The following is a 27,832-nucleotide window of genomic DNA, read 5'->3' as shown; positions in this document are numbered from 1 at the left end:
AGAAAGATAAACGAGCGTTACTAGGCCACAAGATGATGCAAGGAGGAGTAATAAATGGAATTGCAGTTTGAGTGTGAGGCAGCGATGAACTTGGTCAATGTTCTCCATGGCAGCTGAAAAAAGCGCAGTTTCTGTGTGAATTGTGAGGGCTAGTCATCTTTCAGCACTCAGGGTGGTGTGAGTGGTGAAGAAAAGGTGGTTTTTGTGCCGAAAGTCATGATTATGGAATTGCGAAAATGAGAAGTATCTCATATTTTGGCAGTAATCTTTCTTTGTCTTAGACAGGTGTATAACGAATGTGTTCTTCCAGTATGACATGTGGAAAAGAAACTTGGGTTCTCAGTAGGTGCCTTGAAACGAAACTTAGATCTACCCGAAGCACCATCGAAAGGAAAATGCCTGGGGTAACACCTAAAGGAAAGAAAACAGCAGCATGGATTAGGAAACAGACTCAGTTGAAAAACATTATACTTCAAATTGACTAAAAGAAGTGCGGCTGGGCAGGCTGTGTAACGCAAATGAAGGACAGCAGGGGGACCATCCTATTAACAGAATGATTGCCAAGGGATGGCAGGCGAAATTTGGGAATTTGAAAGATTCGATGGAGCGATGAGCTGAGAAAATTTGGGGCAAAGAATGGATACCACAAATAGAAGCAGCTGTAAACCTTTGGAACAGGCCTTTGTCCTGCAAAACATGCAAACAGGCTGGTGATGACAGTGAAAGGAAAGGCAAAGGCCATGGAGCGGGCGAGCGACCAAAAAATGTCACAATGAAAACCAAGGTGGATTGCAAAGCTTCGTATCTGCGACGGCAAAGGAGAGGGTAGCGGCACCTGATGGACAAAATGATAGCGGCCGCTATTCATTCTGTGGCTGCACAGTGAAGTGCCGATCGCGAAGGCTGTGCAGTTTCATCACGTGCGGCACTTGTGACATTATCTGGCAGCGATAGGGAGCCTCATTTCCCCTCCTGTCTTGTTCTTGTTTCGTGGCAAAGGCTAGCTAAAAAGAAATTTTTTTTATTAGTCTTGTGGAGCACATGGACCATATTTCTTTCTGGATGCTACTGACGTGGTCTTCAAATTTGTTGTTGAAGCAAGTTTGTGAATTTATATCGACGGATCTTTTCCTCTTTTGGCTTTTAACCACAAATGTGGCACAAACCCATGACTGACGATTTGTTCTAATACTCGACAGTCTATTCTTCTACTGCCTTTATTTCTCCCACACGCGCATATGCAAACAATGCAGTGATACTTGTCTATGGGGACTGGGTCGTCTCGCAGCTTTTTGCAAGCTGAAGGCATTTGGCATATGCTTCAAGAGGGTTAAACTTGTGTTGCCTCGCTGTCCAACTAATGTCAAGATCCAGCTGGCGTTTTGAAGGCACTGGAGCACTGTGGTAGTTGGGGAATGGAATGGCCAGAGTGTGCCGAATCCATGCCTCATTTTGGTGGAGCATGGCATGCAGGTAGCCGACATCCTCTGGCCCTGCAAGGAATGGAAATCTACTGGTGCTAGCAGAAATGCTGGAGTTCATGCAAGCACTACATTACCAGGCTGCTAGAGGTTCCTTCAAGTGAGATAATCTTACTGAAGACAGCATTGAGACTGACTAGAGAGATGTCTAGATGGCAGAGCTAAGGTAGACCTGCTGTGTAACAGGAGTCATTTATTGGGAGGCTAATAATTCAGCAGACCAATTGTTAGTAAATCTGCCTTGCTAATTCTTTTGTATTTATCACTGCTAAAAAATTTAAACATGCCCAGGTTAAATGAAGGAATTTCTTGGGTTACGTGTGGCACTGTACCTTGTGGTGTCTTAAGCCAGTGCTCTGCAACCAAACCAAGAGTGATGTCTTCTGCGGTCTGGGAGAGGCTTTCTTCCCAAGGCATGTCCCTGTTTCCCAGGAAATAATGATAAAATCGTTAACCGCGAGTTATTACGTGGAACAGCAATTAGTAAAGGCAGAGAAGTTGGTGCACAGTTGCATTTGCTCTCTTTCTTTCAATCTTTCAACCTTTCAACACTTGATCATTGTTGGTGGTGATAGTAAAATATCGGGGAAAGCTTAACGAACTGGGATTGGAGCATGCATGCACTCTGCAGAAAAACTAAGTCGCTCTGGTGCACTATTACTCAACTCAGTAAGCAAAACAAAGAGAGTGAGTGTCAGTCGTCACCCGCATGGTCGTGTTCTTGATCAAATCAATAATACAAGAAGCAACATTTGAACGACCAGGTTTAGGGGAAATCCCCTAGGTGGAGTAAGATTCTGCAAAGGAAAGTTAGGTGGATGTCAAACTTTCAGAAGCAACATTTGTACACTTCAGTCTGTTGCCTTCAGTCCCACCGTTGTAGTGAATGGGAAACACTTTTTGCAGCCCTCCTGCTTTTCTGTTCCCTGCCCCCTCTCTGCAATCCCCTGGGTCTACTTCTCCGCAAGACGCACCTCTCTGTGCAGAGCAGGCTAGTCAGCAGGTGCAGGCTGTTGGCGGCCCTCTGGTCGTCACTCCCCGTTTCACAGTTTGCTGAGGCCTCGCTTTCGGGAGGCTGACTGAGCTGCAGTGCAAGCGCTACCATCTCGTCGGCAATGTGAGCGCACTCCAGAGATGTCTTGGAGTCGAGCCTAGCTCCAAAAAGCTCCTCCAGTTCATCAGGGCACTTCAGGATGTCGTGCAGAGATGACAGCAGCATCTGGAAATGTGATGATGCAGATGAGAGCTCGACAGCGGTGCCTCTGCATTTCTGTTTTGGGGGGGTGTGGCCATAGTCAAGGGTGCGTATGGTGCATTCAGAAGAGACACGCTGCATGGGTCGCTACAAAGGAAAGCGGCACACGGCTGCCTCCTGTTCAAAGCATTAGCTGAAGGAAAATGTGCCGAAGCCTTGTGGGTTGGACTTAGAACATCCATGGCTTTAGTGCAATTTTACAACTACCTCGGCTAGTTGCGAGGCTCGATCGAGACTGACCCAAAGTATAATTAGTTAACCTTGGGGAGCATCGCTGATGTAAAACATGCCTTCCAGTGAGGTCCCCCTCTGCGCATCAGGGATCCCCCTGCAACTAGGCAATTGTGTTGGAAGTCCATTTACATGGGGGCACTGAAGTGAACTCAGGTTAATGCTAATAGCTAAAATTTGACATTACAACTCAAGCAGTCAGAAATGGACATAAATCCTCAAGGAGGATGAGCCATATGAGCAATAACTTTGCATAATTTATCAATGCGGCCAGCCATAGGACAAAGCATGGCAGCTATGAGCAGAGCACGTTGGCAATGAAGTAATGCAGGGAAGTACAAAAATTACTACTCCCACATTAAACCAGTTTAGTGGATCGTTACTGTCCTAGACAGGCAATACTTGTTGTTGCTATGAGCATAAAAAAGGTTAGTGTCAACTTTAAGTGATCAGAATTAACCTCTTGAGGTTTGGGAATACGGTACGATGAAGCAAAGCAACGAAAATTGTCCAGTAGTCTTGCGTTCCTCTTACCTGCAGTCCAGATGAGTTGTTGGTCGAAAGCACTCCCACTTGGGTCACAAGTTTGCCCAGCCTTGTCAGGCAGGCGAGCAGTGGAGCAGGGAAAGTGGGCACCACAGCCATGGTGCAAGAGAGGAGATCCACCAGTGGACTCTCGTCTGCACCACATAGCACACTGTTGGGCCAAGCTAAGCCTGCTTTCTAGCATAAAAGGCTCGTGTCGTAGTTTGCCTCAGTTCATAATTGCCATAATGCTTCCCCAGAAGTTGGCTACCAGTTCTACACTTCCCTAATGCTGTGCAGTTGCATAATTACGAGAAGAAAAAAAATTATGCGTCAGAGCAATGTTCATTGGCTGTTTAGTAACCTTTTGACAAAATCAGAACTTTATAATGTCAAAATTTCTGATTCTTGGTTGATGTAAAAGGCTGTCTGCACCTAAAAATCTTTGCAACCAAGCCACCTTTTCTCAGCATTCACCCCTTACAGGGGCCATGCAGACAAAATGAAAGTTTGTTTCATTTGGAAGATTGCCTCATTAGAATAACACTGACACCTCTTTCAAAGTGAACTTCACTCATATAAGCTATATAATAAAGAAAAAAAGAGAATGGCCTTGCGACCCACTAGCTCATTTCCTGCACTAGAACCTAGATGCATTATGGACAGCTGTGCGATTGGCTGAGGCCGGTAAAAGCAAACGCAAATTGAACAGGGATTACAAGCTTGCAGAACCAACTATACTTGCGCTTAAATTTAGCACATTCTTTTTATAGCAGTAAGAATTGGGGTAAACAATTAAAGTTAGAATGAATATGTAACCATTGAAGCAGTTAGTGCAGCACTTGCCGGCTGACAGTGCAAGAGGTTCCCGTTTGAACCCATTCCCATTTCATCCTTCCCGCTTGTTCCCTCCCGTTTCAACCCGGCGCAAAACGACCTTCCCTTTTCTCCCTTTCCCATTTGGACCCGTTCCCATTTGAACCTTCTCGTTTGTTCTCTGCCGCTTCAACCCGGTACAAAATGCCCTTCCCGTTTCGTATTTTCCCATTTAGCTCCTTCCCGGTATAACGAACCCAGTTTCGACTCGGACCGAGGCGTGCGATTTTTGAAATTAAAGTTGCGTCCAACTGTATTTTAACCTTGTGTTTTGAGTTACGTCCGACGCAACCGAAAGTCAAAAAATTACTTGCATCCGCCGTAACCTGAAAATTAAATTTAAGTTACGTCAAACGTATTTCACCGTAAAAAAAAAAACGTTACGGCTGGTGGGGCCAAAGTATGCAGACGCCTATGAACCTAGCTGTAACCTTTTAGCAATGGTCCGCTTTACGATACGCAGCGCCAATTAAATAATAACACGCAGGTTGCTGCGTTACATCCGACCCTGGACAGTGTTGGTGAATTACAGCTGAAACCACACCCTTCCATCCAATGTTTATAGATCGTTGCTTCCGTCTGCTTCTGCATTGGTCGAGCTGTCTGGAACGTGTTGCTCACATGCGTACTCCGTGGCAGCGGTGATGGTTCCAGTCCCTACGGTTGCATATACGAATGCACATGCACTTATATGCAACACACACACAAAAAAAGAAAGCACGAGAATTAAAATAGAACCTTTCCACGGTTGCAGTGCCAGCTTGTAGCGTCCGTAGCTCTTAATTCCGAGAATGAAGTTGGGTGATTTAACAAATGCAACTATTAATTTATTAGGGTTAGTACAGGACTACTGTTTTATTTCTACGCAGGAAAAAGATCTCGCAAACTATAATTACTAAATCTAGATACAAAAAAAACGTATTTTATGAAAGTGGTAACTATTATGGGCCAAGCCAGTGGTACGACCCATTTTAATGTGTGGCTAACGATCACTAAAATATGCAAATGTCTGTAAAAGAATGGCCATTGAAGTCTAACGCTGAAATTTTTTCTTGGAGGAAATAGTTAGCATACATTTTCCATCCAGGCATTACGAACACCCCAAGTTGTATTTTCTCTTGGGTGTACTTTTTACGGATAATACGTAGGCGGGCACGCAGTACGTGGAAAAGTAAAAGCAAGCATTTAGGTAGTTATCCATCTATAATAGAGTGTTTTAGTATATTGTTACCGTGCTTGAGTCACCGTTTACCACGTTACCGGGAGCCAGAGTTTCCGTTTGCCGCTGAAAATGGTAGAACTTGTTTTAGCTCACCGTTAGCGGTTTGCGTATTTCGGCCGCTGCGGCGCAAGTAGCGACATCTCGTGAATTAGTCTCAAAGCAAATCACGCGTAATTTTGTTCCTCATATGTATTTGCTTTCGTTTAAAGTAGCTTGAATATGTCACTTTTCAGGTGTAGCGTTCATAATAATTGTAGTTGTTTTGAGAATACTGAGCCATCACCTGTAGAGCTTTAAAAAGAACTTGTCGGTGGCGCCATCTACCGAGTAGAATTAGAGTCAAGGTAAAATAAAATTTGCCCCCACGCTAAATGTTTAGGCAAGAAATTAGTAAAATATGTTGTTGTACTCCGTAACCTGCACTACCTTGCCCAGCACAATTTTGGAGGCCTAAAAGCACACTGCGAGCTCAGAAACTTATCTGAACAATTTGAGGCGGGCGTTTTGGGGGCGGGATGAAACGGGAAGGGTGTTTTGGGAACGGGTTGAAACAGAAAGCGGTCAAACGTGAAGGGCGTTTTGGGAACGGGCGCACACGGGACGGGCCAAACGGGAAGGGCGTTTCGGGAATGGGATCAAGAGGGACAGGTTCAAACGGGAATGGGTTGTTTCGGGATACACCCGACAGTGCCCAACACAGCCGTTGGACGCATTGGGCTTGTCTGACACAACACGGACCAACTGACGTAAGCGACACAGCCACTTACATGACAATGTTTATCGAGTCATAGTTTATGTTTAAGGAAATGATTAGTATCAACCCTAATAAAAATATGGCAGGTATAGAAGTTCGGCCAGAAGCAAAGTGCGAACACTGGTACTTCAGCGGTGAATAAAGCATCATTTGCTGCTGGACAAGCGCTGGGGGCACTATAAAACACCAAATCTTTCGAATAAAACAAACTTGTATTTTGTTTGTAAGCACCTTGCTACACAGTTCACCCATTATTTTGTGCTTGATGGCTCATAACTTTACCCTGCAGCTGACTTGAAGCCTTGCAGTGCTGCCAGATTTCGTCCTGAATTTGATGCAGCAGAGTGCAGTTCTTCTCGCACGCTCTCCTGAGGATAGGTGTCGCAAGACTTGCCACAACACTAGCAAAGAGAATCAAGCATAAGGTGCAGGTTAGTGTTCCAGATTGCAATTGTAGATTCCTCTTACCTTTTCAGATAAGGCGTTAGCAGGCCTTGCACTGACCGGTACCACCAGGCCCTCTGAAACAACAAAGTAGCTCCAGTGCATTTGACTGGGATTTAAAGTGCAAAGAACTTACCTCTGACTTGTCTTTGCCAAGTGAAGCGTATTCAAACTCCCGCCACCCATCCAACCTGTTCGAATTAGAACTTTGGTCACAGATCTGAGTACTGCCTTACTTCCAACCCTAAACGCACAAGCAGCAGCACAAAGCTAGTGCAAGACAGAGCAAGCCACCCTTCTTTGGCAGAGCCCTCGTTTTCCTCAAATCCTATCCCTCATATTTATTGCCATGCTGTATGCCCTTATCAGTTCAGACAGCCTTCACTGCCCATTTCATGTTTCACTTAACATGGCCACCTGATTTTAACATTTAGCATGTCGATTGACAAGATGGCATATGGTGAATGTGAGCTTGTGACTTCCGTTGCACTGCCGAAAACTGCTACTGTCCACAAAATATTCTGCTTACTTTTCAATAACGCTGACCAGTACACTGTTGAGTAGGCCTTCGTGGTAGTCACACAGTACCAGCATGCCGAACAAGGCATCCAGGAAGCGTTGCTCCTTAGCTGCTGCCTCGCCAGCCTTGATCTGGCTGGCTACTTGAGACGCCAGCAGTGTGGAAAGGGTGCCTTCCGCTGCTGTCAAGCACTGAAACACAGAAGAATACTTCCTCTTCACACTGCCAGCCCTTGGGAGACTACTAGCTGCAACAGCTTGTGGGAGCCACCAACCATCGCACGTGTCCACCAGCGTCACTTGAAAACTTTGTTTCGCTCATTGTTGAACCCAGATTTGGAAACCGTAGAATCAGTAATCATTGAGTTAAGATTGCTTAGCTTCAGGTAGGCATGCTCTTGCCTTGTGCTGTTTTGGCTCTTGGGGACTGTATCATCGTCAGCTTTATGTCCACTGCAGTACAAAGGCCCCTTCCATGGATGCCACCCACTCCTATCCTGCGCCTTGTGTACCCACTTTTTGCCCCCGCATTTTCTTCTCGTTAATCAGTGTTCCGTCTGTTGATCTTTTCATATACGCTAAACCTGTGTTGATGCCACGCTATATCCATTCCCCGAGCATGAGATAGCCTGCTGTAGGTAGCCACGTTGAAGCCTTGTAGGGAACCAACGTATCGCTACTGTCCGTGCAGGGGCCGTGACAGTGAATGAAAATTTCTTGTGCCAGCTCTTGCACAAGCCTACAGTGGCTGTTAGCCTCAACAATTCCTCAAAGCCGTATACTGTAAGACGTGCCTGTAGGAGGAGCATTGGCTGGGGGACGTCAGTTTCCATGCACAGTGCCAGTGGCAGCCAGATGCGAGTGTTTGCGGGAAGCTGGGCCCAAGGTGGGCCTGTGAACAGGGAAGGTTCCACCCAGCATAGCCATGGAGCTTGCTGGTGTGGCTGCTGCTGCTGCTGCTGCTGGCTTTGCTGTTGGCTTTGTTGGCTTTGCTGGCTCTGCTGGCCTGGCTGCTGCTGCTGTTCGGCGTTACGGCCTTTTGCGGTGACCACGGTCAGCAACGTGTTGCAGTGACTGTGGACTTCAGCCACTGGCCCCACAGTGGACGGGCTGACGACCTGCGAGCAGTCGCAACTACGGTCAGTTGACTCTATAGTAGGAAAAGCATGACAAAGGAGCATTTATGGGGCACCTTGCCACACGTGTAGGAAATGGAAAGCAAATGGCGTGGGAACTGATTCACTGTACTTCAGATTTGTTTGTTATTAACTCCTTGATGCTCATGGATAGAGAACAAAATTACGGGTGCATTGCACGATTATGAAATGTGTGAAGATTGAGGCAACTGTGTCATTTGGTGCTGCATGCGTTGTTGGCTGCCTCATTCGTTCTCAAGATAATAAGTACGGCGAGAGTGCAACACTGCTAATATATTTCACGTTACTGAGCACAGCTTAGTTTGCTCTCACAGCATGCTTATGCTTATTTTACATTCCATTACAGCATATCCTGTGAACTCGAACTTGCTCTCACAGGAAATTATGCTTAGCAACACTACAATGATGAAACCAGGAAAATTAAAATGTGACTGCATATCCCTGTCTCCACTTATTACTTCAAAAATTCTAAAATAAAAGTGAAGCACCGACACAAATGGCATGAAATGCCTATTTTCAGCTAGGACAGCTGTTCACCTAGGCACCCATGTAAGCTATGACCAGTTGCTTTGGGTGTGCATGCAACAGTGGTATCCTGTCCACAAGGGTGAAAAATTCTATTTTTTTTTATAACAACCATTATGGGGGCTGAAGCTACGAAATACCATCTTAAAACGTTACGTTGTATCATATGGATCATACACTTTTCAGTAAATCTGTCTTTTTACTTCAATTTTTTAAAATACTTTCTGTGCATTTTTTGCCTGTTGATAGGCTGACTGTGTCATATTGTTGCACTTTTAGCAAAGAAGCCAGCTGTCAGAGAAAATAAAATTGATATTGCTTCTATTTGCAAATGGCACATGGTAGCCTTTTAGCGTAACCTCTGTATTCTAATTTAGCAATGCTGACAAAGGTGTCTGTACAAAAATGCATTTAAAATTAAATAATCCATGCAGTGCAATATTCTACTACAAGTTCTTGTTTATGCAGTGATTACTTTATTTTAGAAAAGTACTATCTCAGCCAATTTTGAAGATCTTACTTTGTAACGAGAGAGAGAGTAAACATATTTATTGCTTTCTAGAAGAGAGTCTAGGCATTGCAGTGGAGTCTAAACACAGTGCAAAGTATGAGGCTGCAAGTTCGCATGCCATTAGCAAGCAGCGTGCACTGATGCCCTGTGTAAAAGCATAATGTGTGAGAAGTTCAAGTGGAAGTGCAGTTTTGTGTGCACAAAGTGAAGCCAGCTCACAGGCACCCCCAGAAGTTCCTGGGTATTATTGCACATGAGGAAAAGGGCTTCGTATGCACTGCGCAGAACTAGCTTCAGTTCGGGTTCCCGAGACACCATGTGCAAGGGTGTCACCTGCCTGTAATGGGACAAAGGTGCAAACACAAACACTGCCAGAGAGTTCACCTGTATGCTGCGGTGACTTCCAGCACACATCGCACATTTGCGCCACACAGCATTTTTCAGGATGGAGGCGGTGCTTAGACTCGGAAGCGGGAAAAATTTTATGTATACATGTTAATGTGAAAGCATTGGTTGGTTGACTCGGGAGGGCACAAATCTGGTGTTGGGGCCAATAGAGCAAAAGATCAAAAGCAAAGTACTTGAGTTGAAATTAAAATTGGGTATTTTGGGTTTGGGTGGGGATTGAACTCAGCCGGAGCCTCCAAAATGCGAGAGAAGCACGCCTCCCGGCACCACGGTGGCTCGATGGCTGTAGCTGACATACTGAAGGTGGACCTAGTGAATGCGTTACGGCCTCCGACTTAAAAATAGTTGTTAGAGTCACGTTCTGAGGCGTTTGTGAGTAATTTGAGCATTCCAGTTAGAGAAGTAGCAGCTATCATGTGAATAGCAAAGTAAAGGTGCCGTCGTGAGTAATTGGAACAACGTTTTGTGAATAGTATCACAAAATAATTGTGTTACTAGCTTTAGGACAGCCATTACCGGTTTACAGCAAGCTTTTTTCTATTAGGGAGGATTCCTTTAAATGCACACCAGTGCAGCCAGGCAGCTTCGGAAGAAGGAATTCCTGTAAATTTATGAGGCCATGTTCCAATTACTTTTAACGGCACCTGTACATTTCCACTGTGTCCTCTTTTCTGGCCAATATGAACACGGGTATGTGCCGTCCTGTTAGGTATGATGTTATGTTTTGAGATCTAACATCCTCAACAGGTACCAACAGCCTGATGTACGAGCTTGACATCACTTAGCACGTGTCATTAGGCTCAGTACGTGTTACACGTACCTAATGTTAAGCCTAGCCTGACAAGGGTGAATGGCCAAGGCTATGGAGAGAAGGGAAAAAAATGCCAAAGGGAGAGGGTGATGACAGTTATGAGAGGCTAATGATTGGGGGATAAAGCATGTGCCACCACGAGCTTTGCACTCATTCCTTTGCCTCACCTAGTGGCGGAGTAGTCACCAAAGATCCAGGGTGTTGTAAAGAAAGGCAATGTGGGAGGATGTGAGCAAAGCAATGGCCCTCAACTTCCACAGAAGCTTCAAGCATGGCCAGGAGGGGGAAAAGGGAGTTGCCTCTCACCCCTTTATTTTCACGTGCCTCTGGTAGAAAGTTTTGTTTCTTAAATATATTGTTATCAGCACTTTGTTACTGACTCCTACAGGTGTAATTTTTGAAAACCAGAGCTATATAAAAATGCTACATATAACTATATAGTGGCCCATCGCACACATTATGAGCTCTCCCTTTTGGTAAGACATCAAAGTGACAATATTTGTTTAATGCACTCACCTCAGGATCTCACTGAAAAGGAGCCTCAACAAGCAGCCGCACTGAGTGTAGCCGACATGGTATTTGAGTTCTCTGCCGAGAGCACTCACATACAGGCTCAAGGCACATGCTCTCTTGAAGTCCTGTGGGTGGATGTAAAACGGTACAAGCAAACAGAAATGTGACATCAGTTTCTGCATATGATTCATGTCTGTATTTATAAGGACAACAGATGAACCCATGCAGATGCTGGTATTATGGTCGCATGGCAATCTGATACACAAAATTAAACCTATACAGAAGCATTGTGAAATTGGCAGGGGGCCAAAACTGTGTGTTCTAGGTGCCCACAAATAACCTTACGGAGCTTTTTGTCCACTTTTTTTTTAAGAATGTCAGCAGCTAAAAACCCTGCCATTTGTAGCTGGCCCAGTTATCAGATTAATGGCTTTGTCTTCTTTTTTTTTCTGCTTTAGTTTACCCACTACTGCATTCCTACAAGTTTGCTGTGCCTGTATACTGACAAAATGTTTTTTTTTTTTTTCATCTTAATTATCGGAGAGCTCCTGACCCAGTCATGCCTATCTTTAAAAAAATGAGCTGGGAAAGGAAATTAAGTCAGCTTTTCATGTGAACTTTATAAGCACTGTAGAGATTAGGAATTCTAAAATGAACTTATTTATTTGAAAAATTTATTGACCTGAGAAACTTGATCAAAGAGAAAACTATTTGTGGGCTCACGGACGCACAGCTCTTAAATCTGTTCTTTACTGAGAATATACGACTCAATGCTGTCACCCTTCAGGAGAGGGACCGTGCTTTCTGTCATCATTTTTCTGGATGATGCATCATGTCCCTCGAGAAGACTAGGATCATCATCTCATTCCTCGGGAGTGCACATCATCGTTTAGTCATGATGTCGCGAGACCCGCGCTCATGACCCCAGGAATGGCTTTTGCCATTTGCCATTAGACAGGCAGCAACTAACAAGTTTTGCAGCAATGGCATGTCCTCGGAAGCTGCAGGCAATTGCTTTCTATGTGCACCCTTGCTCACTTGTTCGCTGTCAGTGCTCGGAGCGATGCAACCCGATAACCACTTCAGGTGATGCAAAAGGATTAGCTTCTCGGCATGCCTAAGGGCTGATGTCACCCGCTGGTGCAAACCATGAAACGGCGCTGCAGCCAGGCCTCTGAAAGAAAAAGTGCCACCAAAGTGACCCAGAAGCGACGCCCTGAAGGCTCAGTGGCAGCTTCAGAAGACGATGACAAACACAACCTGCCAGGGTTTGCCGGGCTATGCTTCGCAGGCAAAAACCGAATCACTGTACGAGAGCTGGTACCCACTCATTCTTCCCTGAAAGTGCTGCTGTGAAGCGTAGGACGGCGCAGCTCAAGTATGAGCCAGTGTTGAGCATGACGTAGAAGTTCCTGGCAAGCCGGTCCTTCTGCCTGAGCTCAGCTTCCAGGCTGTCCGCTGCTCTTCCTAGGGCAACGTGGACGGCATGGATGAAGGAGGCGCGGAAGGGGCCCAGCACACCCTGGCACGCCCTCACGGCCGGTTCGTAGACTTCCAGGCAGCTGATGGCGTGAAAGGCTGCAGCACAGTATTCTCCATTGGCGTCGTCACTGAGGCAGTCATTCAACATGTATGACAAGCTGTTCCACCTTTGGTGTTATTAAGGGCTCTGTAAGCACTGCAGTGAGGGCATTTTGGAGTACCCACTGCTTACCAGCAGCAGAAACTCGTAGTTTGCTGCCATCCAGCTCTACGGTTACTGTGTCTCCTCGACTATGTGGTGGCTTCATCTGGATGAGCTCCTGAATGCTCTGCTGCAGCATTGTGAGGACACCACTAGACGCGAACACCTGCCTGCAAAACGTCACCGTGGGGCGCGTGTGAAGTATCACTACTGCTTATGCATGAAGGACATGTGCTCACCGCCAGTCCCAAGCGCAAGGTTCATCCCAAGTCACCATGCCGTCTGCCGATGGCTGCTGGGGGCTCTTGGACAGCACAGCTGGAAAGCAAATGTTGTTTTTCTCGTTGAAGCATTGATAGAGACCCATTGCACTAACAAAAGTTGCAGTTAGCCTTCCTATATTCAAAGGACAGTTTTGTTCAGTCTTTTTAGATCATGTCATGCTTTTTGATTCGCGTTGTGTGCACACCTTAGCTACTCACCCCATGTCCTGCAGCTAATGCCATTTAGCTGCTGCTCAAACCAGTACAGTTCGGCCACCAGAGTGACGACAGCTGTCACCAGACGACGGTCGCTCCAGTCACTGCATGCGTTCTGCGAGTCCACGCCATCTTCGGTGCGCACTGTAGATTTCGTACCGCTGTCATTCGCACCACTGTGTGCCCAGCAGGAACGAGGGTTTGCGAGGCAGGGTGAAAAACCTCGCTTGTCTTCCCCCGTCGCATTCCTGTTGTGCCAGCGGTTCCACAGTTCCTGGAGGCATGCGGTGACGCGGCTGCGGACGGCATCGACGTAGCAGTCGCTCAGGTCGTGCCACGTCATCTCCAGTGAAGGCCGCATGGCCACGTCTCTCGCCAGGCTCTGTACACTCCACTGAATGAGGCAGATGATGCAGCACGACGACGACGACGACGATGATGCGGAGGTCTCGCAGGGGCAGCTGGCACGCCGCAGCTGCTCAGAGCGAACCCACTGGTGGATGCGTTGTACCTGGCCGACAACAAAGAGGAAGCGCAGCATCTCGAAGTAGCTCTCCCAGTTGGTGTCTTGTACAAAACCGTGTTTCGTGAACAGCACCTTCGCGTTGCTGATGAGTTGCTGCGTTATGAAGGCTTGCACGTGGTAGCACAGGCTGCACCACAGAACCTTGATCTCCTCGCTCACTGGCTTCTGCAGCTCTGGTGGAGTGTCCTTTGCAGCGTCTCCACTGCGTGACTGTTGCCTTGCGTGGCAGTTGCGGTTGCTGCAGCCTTCCTCTAGGCAGTCGGTGCAGATTCCACAGTCGCAGGCTGCTTGAAACGGCAGCGAGTGCTGGGCCACTTTCTTGATGGTGTTGAAAAGTGCCTCTACTGCTCCTGGCTCGTCATGACAGAAGTTGAGCTGCAAGATTGGAAGGGCACACATGGGTATAGGGGTTAAAATGAGGTAGCACCGCCGAACCTCAGTTGGCTCTGATTTCAGTGCACAGTTTTTTTGTGTTTGCTGCTAGGCTTAGTGTAAAGCTTGATTTTGTTTGTGACAGTAATGTACATACGTACCATCTTTTGCAAGCCGTCCCTAATTGTATTGCTTTGCTCTACTGAGCTGTTTTCCAAGCTGTAAAGTGAGCTCTTGCGCCGTTTTGTAAGGTCTTTTTGTGTTCCATTCTTCAGATATCGGTCAATCTCTTCCAAGGTCTCTTCGATCCTGAAGGAAGAGAAAATGAGATTGAAAGGGAGTATACACTGAATGTGCACTGTGAAATAGCTGAGAAACAAGAAACGAACACTTCAGCTCAGCAAACTTTGTGTTAAGGTAATTTCTTGTATTTTTCAGTGAATTGTAGGGCCAGTTGCTGTGGCATAATTATATGTAGAATGGTGCACAAGGACGGGCAGTAAAAATGGGGCGACAGGATGAGCGCAGGACATGCACTCGTCCTGCTGCTTGTCCTTATGCACAGTTTTACAATTAAATCTTGTACATTTGTTCATTAGCAGCTTGAACAGCTTGCACCCATTCATGTAGAAAAATTAGTTCACAAAGGCTTCTGCACAGCTCTAAACCCACTCCTTTCCATTGTGCATAAATATTGAGATTTTTTGGGGGGTACACGTTCTATTTTGCGCAAATTTTCTGCACTGTTGTCAAACCAGTGTACAGACAGTACGGGCTACTGACACCATATATACACACGTTATTTGCTGTAACATGTCATGTTCAATGTGACCCCACATTTATTCAATTTTTCTATGCCAAAAACATTTTTTTATTTGCAGAAGTGGAGATTTTGATGTTTTCACCTCAGCATGGAGTATTCATTGGATAATCAAGGGATGTTTCCTATAGTAGGGGCAAATTTTTGAAGAAAAAAAAAAATTAGCATCCCCCCAAACACACAAATTCAACGTTAAAAGAAAATTTCATTGCTTGAAAAATTTTGAAATTAAGAAAACTTTGAAGACTTCTGGTCCAGAGTTCAAATTTGTAGGTGCTGGCAGCGCATTTGGGCAAATGCTTTTTTTTTTGTCACAACACTGTCAACTCGTATATTACCCAGGGAGAAGAGGTAAAACATTATCAAATGTGATGGACAATGAAATTGTGGGATAAGATAAGATTAATAATGCATTCCTTCATTTTTGATAATGGCGATATGGCAAGGATTTAAGAAAGATATACAGACATCCTTTATACCCATAGGGCACCATTTTGGCTGATGCTTATTTTAAGGCAACTGCTGTAAACAAAAGGCTATTGCTTTCATGCATGCCGAAACGATTGCGCCCACTTAAGTGACCTGCTAAACAGCATCCCTGCTTCCCAGCAGCTGCCAGGGGATTGAAACAATTTCTCAAGATTTGTGCTAGACAACATACTGGCTTATTGCATAAAAGCCAGTATATATTAAGGGTGGCTTTTTTTTTTAATTTAAACTAAGGCCTAAGTGCTTGTACGAGGAGATTGAGTTGCTTGAGGTTTTGTATTCAGTCACCAACAGACTTTTCAGAGCTCCTACTCAAGTCCAGATTTGCTAAATGTTTTAAACACAACAAATCTGCGGACTTTTTTTTTTCTTAGGTTATATATAATTTAATTCTTTGAACCATTGAACAAATTGAAACAGTTGAACCATTGTCCAGTCCCCATCGTTCATACCTAGTTATTATTAAGCATATTTATCATTAAATTGATTTAGTATTCAATTACACTAACAATCACGAAATCCCGATAATTGTTGTGCTGTGTGTAATTACCACTACAAATAGTAAATTAATTATCCAAACCTTTGACAATTAAAGTTAAGCCATTAATAATTACAGGTGTTCGAAATAAGATGTCCGGGGAAATATTAAACGCGCTTATAAATGCCACAACATTTTTAAAATCTTGACATTCGCTGTATCAGTCATAGGTCTCTCGCATGACAAGCAAGTTCTGTGGCTTTTTGGCGGTGGTGGTGCTGGAAATCTGGAAAGCTGGCTTCGCCTCTCGCTCAGGACCACTGAGGTGAAGAGGACTACACTGCCGCTTTATGAAACTTGTTTTTTGTGGTAAGGTGCGAAAGGTGGAACATACCTTTCGTCAATGGCTTTAATTCGGCTGGAGTACACTTTGTCCAGCGCTGAGAGAGCCATGTAGGCGCTTCAGGTCTTAATTCGTGCGATTTTGCAAAGTTAATCGTGTTTTTATGTGTGAGCGACGGGTGCCCACAGCCCCAGCGAGTTTGTCATTCTCACGTGCGGCGTCAGTTACCATGACTACCGTGTACTACCGCGCAACACAACGCAAACACGTACTCAATAGTTTGAGTCAGGCTTTTTAAACAAACATTTGAAAACAAAATTTGAAATTTTATGCAATTATTTTGTTGAGGTGCTGTAATAATGCGTTGACTTTATTTATGACCCTTGACCATCCTTGACGTCGTCTTGTCGTGCAGCGCGCAACCCTGGGCACGCTAGTCACAGCGCATGCGTAGCGTCGTGGATGGATTCTGTGGAACCGGTGTAGCATCGGCTTAACGCTGTGTTATGGTTTCTTTTGCATGTAATTTTTTGTGGTGACAAGATTCTTGTGAGGTGGATATGTAGCTTCGCGCCAGGACAAAAGCACCTGCAATTAGACTGCTGTATTCATGACCTATGGACTTGGCTTTTTCTGGGACGCTTGGCCGGACACTTGGAAAACGACCTCTGGCCCACGCCTGAAATCTCCATAGCGCTGTTAGTCAATGTGCAATATGTCGAATCTCGAGTGCCCGGCTTTGCCAAAAGGGTGGCGGCGTGAAGAAGTTATCCGCCGGACTGGCCTCTCCGCCGGCAAAGTGGACGTCTATTATTACAGGTGTGTAACTGCCATAATTGCATTTGCCGGCCTCTTTGCTGCGGCTAATGTATTTTTTTTTTTTTTTTTTTTGTGGAGAGCAATTAATGAGAACTAAAACGTTCTGACTTGGCTCGTGATTGTAAGCCGTTTATGTGGGGAACTACATAGTCGCATCCATGCTTGGCGTCTTACGATGCATCTCTAAATAAAACCTGATATCGGCTTGCCCAAGGAGCCTTGGAGAAAAATATCTTCAGTGTTGAGTTAAAAATAGCAAGGGAGTTCAGTGGGAACAACTAGCAAGGTACGAACAACACAGGTGGCGGCGGGAGGACGACGCCGTCGAGGCGTCCACGCGGCAGCTGGAGGACAGGTGGCGCAAATCTCTAGCTTGCGGCGCCACGAACATTATTGCTGGCGCAGAAAACGCTTTTCTTTTTCGTTGTCTCAAGTAATGGCAATGACGAGACATCAATAACGGCAGCCGCCCATTTCAAAGGGATATATGCTACATCCACGCAACACATTGTTGCAACTGAAGGACGAGACGGAAGGCTGAGTGAAACATACAACTAGATGGAGTGACAGGGCAAAAAACTGTGGGCACAAATAACCGATTGGCGCATGCAGGATAGGATTCCGTCTAAGTGGCTGGTGGAACCCTTCTTGTGACAGCAGGCATCCAGCAACTGGTGATGAACGATGATCGAGTAGATATTTGTCACTTCTCATCATACGCACTCTAGAGGAGCTTTGGAAGAGACGAGACCGCCTGTGGAAGTGTTTCTCAGAGGTTTGTCTATGCGCACTAAAACGGTGAAAGTTTGAAGGGCCCAAAGCTGTAGAAAGCTGTGCTTTTATTTCTCATTCTAAGTGCCCGAACCTGTACGTTATTTAAATCTGTTATGGTGTAACCAGATGAAGTGATTTTTGATGTGACGTGTGACAGCAGTCTACTTAAAGGTGCAATCTCTTGCAACTAATTTTGGGAGAAATTTGACTGGCAACAGCAGTGTGTGTAAAAGCGTAAGCTCAGAGGGGACTTACATCAACGATGCAAGGATGTAGCGTCACATAATTGGCCACGTCCAAGTTGAAGCAAAGTTGGCTTTTTTTTTTTTTTCTTTTTCCAGCCAAAACCAAGTTACTGAAATCAGCAGTAGAACACATTAGTGGCAGCCAGCTCTTGCCACTGTGGCCCTTTGTAATAAATAACTGTACCCACATAAAGTTAATGTATTGCTGTCGTTTGTGGCGTTGCTTAGAAAAATCGCTTTAGGTGAGCTGATTCATTTTTGCTAGCAACTATACGCAAACCTATACCTCGCATATCAAAACCACTGGGAACATTCATTTTTTTCATTCATGCCTAGGAAGAATAAACACTCACAACCTTCAAGGTTGACTGGGCTTCAAGCTAAAATGCTAATGTGTCTGCATTCAAACGGGAAGTTAGGTTTCACTCAAGAAGCTTCGTGCAGTTGTAAAGACACTGCTTTGAAAACACGGGCCTAGCCCTCTGTTCTGTGCCTTCAGTGCCTCATAAGAACGGAATTCCACACATTTCGAGAGTAACTTAGCCACACCTATTTCGGTTTGGTGTTGAAATCGCAAAAGTATGACGCTCCTCATAGCCCAGGTCACGGAGCAAGAAAAAGACAGGAGTGGAAATGAGGCTTTCTAGCCCGGCCAGATAATGTCACAAGCGCTTGTCATAGGTTAAGCCAGTGGCATCTGCCACGGGTGAAGAAACTGCGTGGCCGCCACGATCAGCATTTCACTGCACAGCCACGGAACGAATTGCAGCTGCTATCAGTTCGTCCATCAGGTGCCACTGCCCTCTCCTTCACCGTCGCAGATACGAAGCTTTGCAGTCTGCCTTGGTCATCGTTGTGACATTATCTGGTCGCTCGCCTGCGCTTACCATAACGGGCAGTTTCCCCTCCTATATCCGTGGCCCAGGTGTAGGTTCAGCACATAAAAACCCAAAAATTAGATAAATTTTGAATTTTCTCTAACCCCACTTTTCTTAATGCCTTCTTAAATGCAAAGCAGTTCTCAAATCACAGCTTGATCTTTATAACTTTGGTACCCACGTCCAATTTAAGTGTATCAAAAAGCATTGCGCAGTTCCTAGATATAAATTTTTAAGCAACCCTTAGTTGCATAATTGGCTTTTCCTGTGTTATTTTGTTCTAGTTGATAGCTTTGCCTGCAGAGTGTGGTTATGCAGCTGTGTCTAGCCTACCTATGTTTCTTCCTATTATTCTCCCAATTACGTCATCGCTACTGCTGTTGCCCTGTATCCTTGGCATTGTTCCCAGGCCTCTTGTCTGTGTTCTCACGAAGCTGTACTCTATGGTCACAATTTATTATGCCTAGTAAGCATAGGGAGAAACGAAGCTCACAGTGCTGCATTTGTCAAGGTAACCTTTGCTCTTGTTTCCGAATTCTTCCGCACTGCAAACCTTTGTCTTGCATCTAATCCGCATGGCTCCTTACTCTTGCAACAAATCGGATGCAGCAGCCATCTGCAGTGTGATGGATCTGATGGACCTCGGCATTATTAAATAAGCTCACACCAGACCTTGGTGATACTGCCTGAACTTGTACCTCATAAACAAAGAATTGATTGTGATCCTTGCTCTCCAGTCCCGGCGGGAAGAAGTTCCGCAGCAAGCCCCAACTGGCCCGCTTTCTGGGAGACGCCATCGACCTGAGCACGTTTGACTTCCGCACGGGCAAGATCAACTCGCTGCTGCTGCGCAAGAGCCGCCGGCAGCGGGGGACGCAGTTTGATTACAGTCGAGGGATCCGCAACGACGCTTCCCTCGTGCCCCCGATCCGGCAGACGGCCTCCATATTCAAGCAGCCAGTGACGGTGGTGCGTTCACAAGAGGGGAAAGTGCGTTCGGACTTCAAACATGGCCCGCCAGACAAGCCAAAGCAGGTGGGCACATCATCCTGTATTTTCTCTGCACCGGCTCAAAAACTTAAGGAACGGTGCTTATTTGCACTTCATTTACAAATGAAGGGATTTGCATGTACCAGCTGCACTCCTCAGCCATAGTGGGGATAAAATGAGAGTAGTTGGTATGGTGACGGTGGAGTAGACCTATTCCTTTGGGCACAGTAGGAGTATGAAATGACACAGCAGGGGTCTGGAAGCTGACTGCTGAGTTTTGGAGTTGGAGCACCTTAAACACTTGCAGCATGTAGGCTGCAGTCTTCACCTGACCAAGACTCTCAGAGTTACGTGATAGGCACACATTACATAATCTGGACAGCAGCCACGCACCCTTGTAATGGCAGTGTACCTGGATGTTTGCTAAGGAGTGTATCAAAGAAGGCTTTTTATTAGACCGGCCGTTCATTGCATGCACTACTTTGCGTCTTCAAATGCATGGTGCTAGTCTTCGGACTCCATTTTTAACACAAAATTCCTTTTTGTTTGTTTAGTTGTTCTGGGAGAAGCGCTTGCAAGGCCTGCAGGCATGTGACCCTGACCAAGAAGCCCTTCAAAGTTTTGAGCTCCCCAGAAACATGAAAGGCAAGTGTTTTGTGGTTTGATTCTGCCAGACACCTAGCAGTTCAAATGTAACGCTGCATGAAGAAGCAAGCATGTTATTATTGGCGGAGCTCCCACAAGGCCTCGCCAGCACATAGGGTAGAGGCACCTTTCTAGGACAGCACCTTTGGCATGCTACCCAGCATGAATGCGGCTGGCAGTGCTCTGCCTAGCCACATCTAGGCTTTAGCCTGTCTTTGCATGGCGTATCTTCTTCCAACTGGTCGCTGCTTGTTGTTAGCTTAAGAGGTTCCAAATAGCTTGGTATGGGTGAGCATTACCTCCCATCTGGGAGAGGGAAATAGAACCTACGTGACAATGTGGCACTGGTGGTGACGAAGCTGGCCAGTTGACGACTGGATGAGTGGCATTTCTCCTGTCGTCATAAGGCAGTACCAATGAAAGTGACAGAGTGTTCAAAGTCCTCGAAGTGCCGTTTATTGTGAGCAGCAGCAGCAGTGGTTCCTGCCACCTGTAGTCATCATTTGTCCTTGCTGTGTGCGCAGGTGTGGGCCCCAACGTGAGCCAGGAGACCCTCCTGCGCAGCATAGCCACGGCCCTGCACATGAGCGCCCAGCCCATCACGGGGCAGACGGGCTCGCGCAGCGCCCTCGACAAGCACCCGGGCATCTACCTCAACCCGGATCAGCCACTGGTGCAGGTGCACAGCCACTCCTCCTCCTCCTCGTAGGGGCACCTGGCCCGTTTTGGTGACTCTTTGGCTGTGGCAGCGGAAGACAACCTTTTACGGGACGAGTATGTCGGTACCTGAGCAAGATTTCAATGCTTGGTGTAAACTGGGAAGGCACAACAGGAGAGCACGTGTGGGATGTAGCAAGACGCTGGCTGCCAGCTGCTGTCTTTCAACAACAAATGAAGGTTCAGTATATTTCATCGTAATGGATGAATGCCATAGCAAAAGCTGTATCAAACAAATGCACCCAGAAAGGCCAGCCGCTTTTTATCGAAGAGTAGAAAGGAAAGCGTGTGTACATGAAATTACCTCAGTGTCATGGTCCTCACTCGTGCACTCTTTTTGTCCAAGCGGGGTCAGCATCAGCAAACGCAGTACAGTCGAGCCCACTTATAATGGCCGCAGTTATAACGAATACTCCGTTACAACAAAATAACTCGCCATGACCATCGCAGCATGCATTGAGGCAATGGCAATGGTGAACTGGTGCAAGGGTGCAACTCAGGCACAGCAAATGGTCGACCATTGCCCCACTACACTGGCTTTCCACTTGCCACGGTGGCTCAGTGGCTAAGGCGTTGCACTGCTGAGCACGAGGTCGCAGGTTCGATTCCCAGCCGCGGCGGCCACTTTTCTGATGGAGGCGAAAAGCAAAAACACCCAGGTGTACGAGATTTCAGCGCTCGTTAAAGATCCACAGGGGGTCAAAATTAATCCGGAGCCCTCCACTAAGGTGCGCCTCATCGCCTGTTTAGCGTCGGAGCGTTAAACCCTACAATCAATTAATCGATTGGCTTTCTGCAAACGTGAAGCATTAGTTGAACTGCGTGGGGATCACATTTTCCAACAGAACTCATTGTAGCCAGCAAAAAAAAAAAAAAAAAAAAAAAAAAAAAAAAAAAACACCCAGAGGCAAAGAAAATGTAAACAAAAAAAGCACATCGTCGCCGTGGGTTCTATGTTGCCCCCCCCCCCCCCCCCCCCCCCCCCCAACTTTATTTGTGGGTGAACGGAGGGAGCACACAACGAAAGATGAGATAGGGGAGAAAATAGGGAAGAGGGGAGCAAACTTGCAGGAAGTTGACGTTGGCACGGTGCCAACACCTGTGAGGCACATGCTTTCCTCCTGTCTGCATGTGGACGAATCATCAGAACAGAGTTTAAACAGATTTTGAACAGATTTTGTAGGGCCACAAAATTAGCAACCCATGAATTTTGGCAGTACTCGTTCATGTTCGCTCGCACTTTCCTCTAGAAAAGTGACAAAAAAAGGAAACAGGAAGCAACTTGAAATGCGTGCCATGAAGCTGAAATGCGTCGAGTTCCACTGAGGTGTCATCAGTTGTTCTTTTCTTTGGGCATTGTGAACAATCTTATGCAGGGAGCAAACAACTGCAACTTGGTTAAAAAGTATTATCTGTCCAAGTCGACAATCTTATAATTATTAAAGGCAGAGAGAAGATCCTGAGATCCAAAATCAATGCCGGGATCAGGAACCTCAACAACCCCAATGACAATTCATAGGACATTTGTGCTTATATTATGAACTATTTTTCCGCTTTTCTAACTTCTTTTTGGGCCGGGAGTTCTATTCTAGCGGGCGAAGGCAAACTTCGCTTCATGGCTGCAGCCAGCGCCTTGTTATCACCACGCGCCGTCCAGGTGACGTCCGCGGCCACGTCAGTGCAACCGCCATATGCGTGCCGCGTTTTCACGCGCAGAAAACGCTTATCACGTTTATAACGAACTTTGGATATAACAAACAAATTTAGAGCCCAGTTATAACTGGGCTCGACTGTAGTTTGCTGTGAGGTGCTGTCAGTCAGACGTTTTGGTAAAAAGAGGGACATTCATTTTAAGTTCATATTATTGGAACTATAAATTTGGAACAGGCATACATGGTAGGAATCAAGAGGAGTGCATGTCCCTCTAGTTTTAGCAGCATATGCAAATTGTTTTCGGTGTAGTATTGGGGAGAACCACCAGAACATTGCAGCGTCCAGTGGGAAAGTTGAACCAGCGTAAGTGTAACCAGCAGTCTGCTTTCCACATTTGGAAAAAAAAACACTGCCAAGGAGATTCATGCTGAGCTGGTAAGAATCAAGCTGGGGCGTTGTCACCGTTTATTGTTACCAACTCGACACAAACCTCCTTGGCTTTGTGTCCCTTCAAACGTGGAAAGCGAATAATTCCTGCTTTTACAGCGACACATTCGCAGGAGCACAGTTATGCGGCTGTGTCTAGCCTCCCTATGTTTCTTCCTATTATTCTCCAAATTATGTCATCGCTACTGCTGTTGCCCTGTATCCTTGGCATTGTTCCCAAGCCTCTTGTCTGTGTTCTCATGAAGCTGTACTCAGTGGTCACAATTTATTTTGCATAGAAAGCATAGGCAGGAACAAAGCCCACAGGGCTGCATTTGTCAAAGCAACTTTTGCTCTTGTTTCCCAATTCTCCCACACTGCACACCTTTGTCTTGCACCTAATCCGCATGGCTGCTTGCACTTGCATCAAATGGGATGCCACAGCCATCTGCAGTGTTGATGGACCTTGGTGTTATCACTGTGCTCATCATGAGCCCTGTTTGTGTCGCAGGCCCTGAATGTGACGGACGAAGACATCCGCCGGCAGGAAGAGCAGGTCCACCAAGCCAGGAAGAAACTCCAGGAAGCCCTGTCAGATCTGCCACTCTAGTCGCCTTATTCACCCTGCCTGCACCCAAAAGAACCCTGTCATGGATGGAATTTTTCAACGTAAGCCCTCTAGCACGCACCACGCTTACAGGCATTTCTGAGAGGTGAAGTTTTTCGGCACGTTTCAGCATTTGCTGGACTTTTTTAGGTGCAGCTCCTGTGAGTGGTGCACCTGTTCATTTTCTTGAGCTGTGGGCACGGTGGGACTCAGAGGTCCGAAGTGGGATAGAGGGGGTTGCACCATGCCCCAGAGAGGTTCACGGCGGCTTGAAAGGCCATACGATAGGTGACTCACCGACAAGGCGACAGCAGGCTCCGAGGGGCCAGGACGAACCAGGAGATTTATTGGCCGAGGGGTACAGCGCATATAAATCGCCTCAACATGGCTAAGAACTACGTTGTATTAACGTGTGCCTCAAGGCCCGGCCCCAAAACGGCCTGCGATGGCCGAGGCGACACGTGGGCTGCCAGCAAGGTAGGAATAGGCCTACCTTGCGCGTCTGATTGGGGTCAGGAGCCCCACTCCAGACTGGTGGCGGCGAGTGTGCAGACAAGCCGCGTTTCCCTGCATTTCCTACTTTCGATCCTCCATCTCCCAAGAGAGCAGCGAAGCGTGCACGCCGCGCTTATAAGGTGCGGAAGGAAGGATGCAGCTTCCTGGGTGGGGAGGAGCAAGGCGGTGGCGGCGGGGCAGTGTTCGTGACCGCCGGTGTGCCAGCCCACGAGACAACGAACGCACACGCCCCACACGGCTGAGGGTTGCGCTTACAGGAAGAGGAAAAGGGTATCTAAAGGGTCCCCACAGAGCTAAGCATTGACATGAACCTGGTTCTTCATCTTCAGTGTGGTCAGTAAACTTGTGCAATCATGAGGTTTGCGTAGTTGAGAACATTTGAGCTGAATGACGTTTTTTCATGAACAGACTTGCAATTTGCCACTTTCCTGTGCTTGTTTCGAACACCTGCTATTTTTGGCACCACCTTTTACGCATCCCATAGCAGAATAGCTGGTGTTATTCAGCTTTTTTTCACACACTTTGGGTAACTTGCAAGTGTCCTTTTATTGTGTGCCATCCATTTACACCAGCACTGCTTATGAATTCATGTTGCCGGCACCATGCTAACGTGTTTGTCTATGGTGACCCCTTTGTAAAAAGTGCCCTACACTTCGGTGCAATGCGAGCAGGCACCTTGTGAGCAGGAATTGTCTAAGCTGCTGGTGTTTTCAGCTCCTTTGCGGGTTGCAGCTACCTGTGTCCTAACATCTCATGAAGCAGTGCATGCACTAAGCCGTCTGGTGAAACTGAGTTTCTGCCACTTTCCATATTCGGGCAGAAGAAATGAATTACATAAAAAGATAGGCAGAAACTTGATGTGTTTCTTGCGCTGATGATTGGGCCATTCACACGGCACTGGAGCAAAGTGCGGGAAGAAAAAAAATCAACCAAAGTGCTCAGCTTAGCATACGTTGGCCGTTCACTTTAACGCCACGGCGCATGGCCCAAGTAATTGTGAAGCTCTGTTGCACGCGTAACAAATATTGCCGCCTTACTCATGATCAGTTAGTTTAATTGGAAGTGGTTCATCGACATGAGCAGGATCAGGCTGATCACAACCCCAACCAAACTGGCGGAGCGGTGCCCTTTGCGATCCTGCTCCGGTGGCTCGGTGGCTATAGAGTTGCGCTGCTGAACCCAAGGACGCAGGTTCGATTCCGGGCCGTGGCAGCCGCTTTTCTGATGGAGGTGAAAAGCGAAAACGCCCGTGTTTTGGTGATTTCGGCACACTCAAAGATCCCCAGGTGGTCAAAATTAATCCGGAGCCCTGCACTATGGCGCACCTCATAGCACAGATATAGCTTCAGTGCGTTAAACACCACAATCAAGTAGCCTCTGCAGTTTTAAAACAAACAGCGAGGGAGATAAGTAACCAGGAATGCGAGCTCTAGTGATATGCAATAACTGCGTTAAAGGCTTACTACAGCGAAATTTCACCTTGCCCAACTTTATTGAGAATGTGCCACAGGAACCACCAAGGCTACAGGGACACTCTTAGTAGCCACAAGCGTTTAAGATAGATCCATAGTAGGCATTCCACCTTCCAGCAGAGCACGCAAACAGCTATGAAGTGACACCCCCAACTGGCCCAGTCCACTGGCTGGCTAGGCCGTCGAGCATTGCTCTGCGCGCTTCTCCGAGTAACGGAGAAGCACTCTGCCAGCCGGCATTTGAACGACCTTCCAACCGGCACCTTTCAATCGGCAAGCTCCACTGTCACTTCTATATGGCTGTAATGGCACTCTCTTTTTAATTTGTTTTATGATTTCGATTTTCAGTGGTCAGTCGCAGCACACTAGCACATGTTTTAGTAATCATTCCTTGTAACTTTGTCTTTTAAAGCAAAGGATTTCTGAATGGGACTGATGGCATCCTGTCAAAAAACTAATGCATTTCCCCATAGACCAGTTGGACAATCGAAACGCTCTAATAAGATTTCTGGACACACGGCAAGAGCGCAAAATCGGGCTTCCTGTTCAAAACAGCTGCTTCAAAATCGCGAAAAAGGAACGGTTCTTGATTAGGCAATGCATGTATCGATCGTGAAGGAGTGCAATAGTATACCTTCATCTCATAAACTATGTATCAGTATACATTTAGATTGTTCGTAGATGCGTTTACTTTGAGCGCAAAAAATCGTCGCATGGGTCGTTCTTCGTTTGTGATTTGGGTCTTTGAAAAAAGGTTTCACAATCAATTGGATGCACTTTCAGCGAAGGTTTTAACACACTTTTGATGCAGTTTTGATGTGAGCAAGCTTTTGTGCTTCACAAGTTTCTTTTGGAATGGATTTTTTAGTTAAATCATATAAAAATAGCCCTTTTTAATGGGTAGAAATTTTTGCTGCAGTTGGCCTTGCATACTGATTGCATTGGCAGAGTTCAGCTTAATTATGGCTTTGTACTCAAAGCCTTGCTGCTTAAAAAGCTGATGCTTCACTGTGTGTGTTTTTTTTTTTTTTTTTTTTTTTATGCCTGCAAAGGAAGTTTTTTTTAGTGACACAGCCTAGAAGATGCAATGGTTTTGTTAACTTTGTTGTTTGAATGACATGATGGTGTGATGTCAGCTCTTCACTCTCTTTCTTTTTCTAAAAAATTTCAGCATAGTACAGCCTCTTTTATAAGGCACTCCATTTATATCATGCTGCTGTCAGGATTTTGTATGGACTCCAATGGTATCGTGCTGCTACCAAGACTTGTTCCTGGGCATCGTAGGGCACAATCATGGTTTTGTGAAACGATTGTAATAAAAGACTAAGAGGAACTCTTGTTTCTGCTTTTGCATCTGGATGGTGTCCGTGGTCAAGTTAACTTTCATTGGGATCACAGTGGACACTTTGTGGCTGTAATTGATTGTTGTCTGTGCGTGCAAGCATATGTGTGTGTGTGTGTGTGTAACTTTGTGCTTTGATTGTTTGATTGCATTGTGGCTTCACTCAGGATATCGTGATGACTGTGTAACTAGACTCAATCTGATTAAAGCCAAGATCCAGAGCCTGCAAGCATCCTGAAACATTCATCCTAAATCATTAGAGATAGGCCCACACCTTAGCCCATCGGTAAAACGAGTTAGAAATTGTGCCACCATTTTATCCAGA

At 46.2% G+C, this 27,832-nt stretch overlaps 2 protein-coding genes across 3 annotated transcripts; one reads left to right on the top strand and one right to left on the bottom strand.

Annotated features, from left to right (window-relative positions):
• Positions 1-25: 25 nt before the first annotated feature.
• LOC144169934 (uncharacterized) lies at positions 26-16,735 on the bottom strand. Its single transcript, XM_077699386.1, has 18 exons — positions 16,475-16,735; positions 14,455-14,602; positions 13,399-14,296; positions 13,156-13,234; positions 12,947-13,086; positions 12,561-12,810; positions 12,271-12,406; positions 11,236-11,357; positions 9,720-9,837; positions 8,102-8,425; positions 7,318-7,499; positions 6,925-6,979; positions 6,813-6,865; positions 6,627-6,745; positions 3,502-3,647; positions 2,456-2,700; positions 1,814-1,902; positions 26-1,493 (listed from the first exon to the last, which is right to left on the bottom strand). The coding sequence occupies exons 1-18, from the start codon at positions 16,531-16,533 to the stop codon at positions 1,264-1,266; spliced, it is 3,393 nt and encodes a 1,130-aa protein (XP_077555512.1). The 5' UTR covers positions 16,534-16,735; the 3' UTR covers positions 26-1,263.
• A 147-nt stretch (positions 16,736-16,882) lies between these two features.
• On the top strand, positions 16,883-27,728 carry Mbd-like (methyl-CpG-binding domain protein 2). 2 transcript variants are annotated; one of them, XR_013322544.1, is made up of 6 exons: positions 16,883-17,242; positions 19,877-20,174; positions 20,684-20,774; positions 21,299-21,453; positions 24,082-24,239; positions 27,337-27,728. XR_013322544.1 is itself a non-coding variant. In XM_077699392.1 (5 exons), exons 1-5 carry the CDS (start codon positions 17,130-17,132, stop codon positions 24,178-24,180), a joined length of 756 nt encoding a protein of 251 aa, XP_077555518.1. In that variant the 5' UTR covers positions 16,883-17,129; the 3' UTR covers positions 24,181-27,728. The 2 variants fall into 2 exon arrangements, 1 of the variants encoding a protein (XP_077555518.1); XM_077699392.1 differs by having other exon boundaries at positions 24,082-27,728.
• The last annotated feature ends 104 nt before the right edge of the window (positions 27,729-27,832 follow it).

Source organism: Haemaphysalis longicornis, unplaced genomic scaffold (genome assembly GCF_048455015.1).
Source record: "Haemaphysalis longicornis isolate Haplotype H1 unplaced genomic scaffold, Haemaphysalis longicornis Haplotype H1 scaffold_2, whole genome shotgun sequence".
NCBI classification, from domain to species: Eukaryota; Metazoa; Arthropoda; class Arachnida; order Ixodida; family Ixodidae; genus Haemaphysalis; species Haemaphysalis longicornis.
This window is presented reverse-complemented; position numbering and strand designations above follow the sequence as displayed.

Bases quoted from the DNA above. Each gene is read 5' to 3' on its own strand.
- LOC144169934 (XM_077699386.1), bottom strand. From the start codon at position 16,533: ATGGCTCTCTCAGCGCTGGACAAAGTGTACTCCAGCCGAATTAAAGCC. The intron at 14,297-14,454 runs GTACGTATGTAC...CCAATCTTGCAG, and splicing joins GGGACGGCTTGCAAAAGATG to CTCAACTTCTGTCATGACGA. The intron at 3,648-6,626 runs GTAAAGTTATGA...TATGTGGTGCAG, and splicing joins GGCTTCAAGTCAGCTGCAGG to ACGAGAGTCCACTGGTGGAT.
- Mbd-like (XM_077699392.1), top strand. From the start codon at position 17,130: ATGTGCAATATGTCGAATCTCGAGTGCCCGGCTTTGCCAAAAGGGTGG. The intron at 17,243-19,876 runs GTGTGTAACTGC...CTTGCTCTCCAG, and splicing joins GTGGACGTCTATTATTACAG to TCCCGGCGGGAAGAAGTTCC. The intron at 21,454-24,081 runs GTGCACAGCCAC...TTTGTGTCGCAG, and splicing joins CGGATCAGCCACTGGTGCAG to GCCCTGAATGTGACGGACGA.